This window comes from Marmota marmota, unplaced genomic scaffold, assembly GCF_001458135.2.
Source record: "Marmota marmota marmota unplaced genomic scaffold, marMar, whole genome shotgun sequence".
Taxonomy (NCBI): Eukaryota; Metazoa; Chordata; class Mammalia; order Rodentia; family Sciuridae; genus Marmota; species Marmota marmota.
In genome coordinates this window covers 2,890,764-2,894,173 of record NW_025999863.1, presented here as the reverse complement: position 1 = coordinate 2,894,173, position 3,410 = coordinate 2,890,764, and the positions used below count along the sequence as shown (strand labels likewise).

General features: G+C 59.7%; 1 protein-coding gene and 1 long non-coding RNA gene across 2 annotated transcripts in view; both read left to right on the top strand.

Annotated features, from left to right (window-relative positions):
• The window catches only part of Mydgf (myeloid derived growth factor), an 18,884-nt gene that overhangs the window by 9,596 nt on the left and 5,878 nt on the right, over positions 1–3,410 (top strand). Inside the window, exon 2 of the mRNA XM_048812398.1 lies at positions 504–554. Within this exon, the coding sequence (XP_048668355.1) occupies positions 519–554 (36 nt within the window). The 5' untranslated portion in view covers positions 504–518. The remainder of the gene's footprint in view (positions 1–503; positions 555–3,410) is intronic.
• On the top strand, positions 561–1,470 carry LOC125619424. The gene is made up of 2 exons (XR_007350980.1): positions 561–1,231; positions 1,320–1,470. It is a non-coding gene; the product is annotated as an uncharacterized LOC125619424 (long non-coding RNA).

Below are 3,410 nucleotides of genomic sequence, written 5' to 3'. Positions count from 1 at the left end.
CTGAGGTGGGGAGAGCGGCCCGAGGCAGAGGGGCAGGGGCCCTGCAGGGCCGTGCGAGGTCACCGCCGGTCCCGCAGGTGCGAGGCGGCTCCGTCCCTGGAGGCCGCGGGCCTGCATCCGGCCCAGCTCTGCCCCGCCCGTCGGGGGTCCCCTCGGCCCGCAGCCTCCCCTCGTGCCCGCGGTGTCTGCGGTGCCAGGTGCCTCCTTATAAGGGGTGCTCGCCAGCCCCGTTCGCAGAGGACCCAGTCAGTTTTCGCTTGGCCAGGAGCCCCTGGTGCCCTTGATTCCAAAACCCATGTCCCTCGAGGCCGTGGTTGCTGGAGTGAGTGTGGCCTTTCCCCAGAAATCAGGTGGGTTGTTTGCTGACCCTGGAACCCAGGGGTAGGAAGAGAGGCGGTCAGGGCAGCCGCGGTCAGTAGCTGCTGGGGCGTGTCAGGGTTGGCCTCCAGGGACTTCCTCGGAGGCGACCTGTGCTCCCTGCTAACCCGTTTTTCCTCCTTTAGGACAAGTTCACCTGCATGTTCACCTACGCTTCTCAGGGCGGCACCAACGAGGTGAGTTGTTGGGGAGTCCACATACCTTGTCACGCGGAGATGCTCTCCAGGGGACAGTGAAGCTGGGTTACATGAGCCTCGGCTTCTGGTCATTGAGCTCCCGTGGTGAGCCACGGAATAGAAGGCCGATCGTGCTCTTTTGTCCACAGAGCGAGCGAGGGAGCTCTAGACAAGACTCTGCCATTCTCGTTGGCCTCTACCAGAGGTGCTGCATTCCTTTTCTGTGCTGAATGACAGAGTGCTACACATTTAGTGACTTTGAGCAATACCATTTGTTGTCTCTCAGGTCTGTAGAGAGTCAGGGTTGGCCCAGCTGGACACTGTGTGAAGCCAAAATCAAGGTTTCCCTCCTGGCCCTTATCTGCAGGCTCTGGGGAAAGTCCTCTTAGAGGCCTGTTGCGGTTTTAGGCAGAATTCAGCTCTTTGCGGTTGAAGGAACAAGGTTCCATTCCTTGCCGGCTGTTCTCTCCAGCTGACAGCGGAAGAGGAAATAAAGGAAAAATTCATTAAGTGGGAAGGATACAGTGTACCCTAACTGACTTTGAAGGGACCCCATTGCAAGGAGCACAGGTGGCTTCTGGGAGCTGAGAGTAAGGAAATGGGGCTTCAGTCCTACAAATGCAAGGAACTGAATTCTGCCACGACCTGGGAACGTGGAAGAGGACCCTGAGCAACAGGTGAGACACTACCCAGCCACTACCTTGGTTTCAGCCGCATGAGACTAAACAGGGCTCAGCATGCCGTGTCCTGGCTTCTGATCTGCAGAACTGTGAAGCGGTAAATGAGCGTGAGTCAGGGGCAGAGGTGCACTCTGTTGTCCCAGCTGCCCAGCAGGCCCAGGAGGAGGACCACGAGTTCCAGGCCAGCCTCAGCAACGTAGGCCCTGTTTCAAAATAAAGAGTTGAAGAGGACTGGATTGAGCGCAGCTGGGTGGCAGGGCCCTTGCCGAGCGTGTGCGCCTGGGGTCGGCACCCAGTGGGGGGTTTAAGCCAAGTCTGTGGTGACTTGTTCATCAACATAGTGGGTTGAATGGTGTCCCCACAAAAGGTCGGTCTGTACCCAAGTCTTGAAACCCATGAGTGGGGCCTTATGTAGAAAGTGTCTGTCTTGGCCAGTGTGATTAAGTGAAGGACCTCAAGATGAAAACGGCCTCCAGGTGTCCGGTTGGGCCCTCAGTCCAGTACGAGCGTCCTGATGAGGGACACAGTGGAGATTGGCTTGATGGAAGAGGGTACACGGAGGAAACAGCCCTGCAGAGTTGGGCGTGAAGCAGCCACAGCCAAGGGTCACTTGGAGCCCCGCAGCTGGAGGAGCAGGAAGGACCCTTCCTGGGGCCTCTGGGGGGCACAGCCCTGGCCACACCTTGATTTTGGACTTCGCCTGCAGAACTGTGAGAGCCTCCGTTTCTGTCGCTGTGAGCCGCTAAGCGTGTGGCGATCTATTGCAGCAGCCACAGGAAGTGAGTGCAGCAAGGGCCACGTCAGAGGAGGTGCCCTGCAATCGAGGTGGAGTCCGGCTGGCCCTGGAGGGACAGCAGTTAGCGTCTGAGGAGGGGCTTAAGAGAGGCACCTTCTCAGGATGTTAGGAGGTAGAGCTGCTACCGTGGAACCCGGGAGAGCATCTTGCACCCCTGGGGTGACGTCCCTCCCCACCCCAGGCTGCAGGGAACGCTCTCTAATTCCAGAGCAGCCCCGTAACGACATAGCCTAGAGATGGACGCTGCTGGGAATCCCGACGGTGGACGCTGAGGGCAGGACCACTCCCAGCAGGCCGGGCCTCCGCTTGCCCAATCAGAGAAGCACATGGGTGCCAAGGGCAGGCCTCTCCCTTCTGCGCCCTGGACATTGGGGCTGGCCACTCTCTTAAGTGGGCCTCCCGGGCACCACCGGGTGTGGAGCAGTCTCTGGCCTCCACCCACTCTGGCCAGGAGAACCTTGAGTTGTAACAGCCACGAATGTCCCCAGACAGCTGCGGGGGGCTGGCCGCCCAAGCTGGATGGTGCCTGTGGCTGCTGCCCGACAGGTGGATCTATGGGCTTCCCGTCTCCCTGCCTGCTGCCGCCTCGCGGGTGAATGCCAGGATGGATTCTGAATAAATGGCAGAGACTGGGTGAGATGACCTGTGGTGTCCAGGGAGACAGAGGCACTCCTGGGGCCACAGACACTGAGGCTGTGGAGAGGCCTGGGCACTTTGTCTGGAAGGGCAGGCCTGCGTCCCGAGGCCCGGAGGAGGTGGGAGCCGGTGGGCCGCAGGCGAGGGCAGCGTCTGTGTCCCTTCACCGTGGTTGGTGCAGCCAGCTGGCATCGGGGACCCAGGCAGAGGGACAGTCCTCATAGCACTGCAGTGCCAGTGACATGTGGAGCCACCAGAAAGTAGAGTCACAGGCGCAGCCCCTCTGGAAAACGTCATGGCCATTTCCCATAAATAAAGGAGCCCTGCCAACCGAGCCAGCCGCAGCAGCAACTTAGGCCCACACAAGAGTGTTCATAGCAGCGTTTTCCGCAGTGGCCATGAAGCACAGGCCACCAAGTATTCATTGGTGAGTGAGTGGAACATGTGATGTGGGACTTCCCTGCAGTGGAATATCATTCAGTCAGGAACAGGAGAGAGGTGACCTGCTCTAGTGTGGATGTGAAAGGCCACACAGTATGTGGCTCCAGTGACAGGGAATGTCCAGGACAGGAGAGTCCAGAGGCAGGACGTGGATTCATGGTGCAAGGTTGGGGAGGGACAGGTGACTGCTCGTGGGAATGGGCTTCCTCTTGGGGTGGTGTGGGTGTTCTGGAATGGGGAGGTGGCAGGCCGCCTGGTGGTCCTGGAAGCCGCTGAGTCGTGCATCCCCCCCCCCGCGCCCCC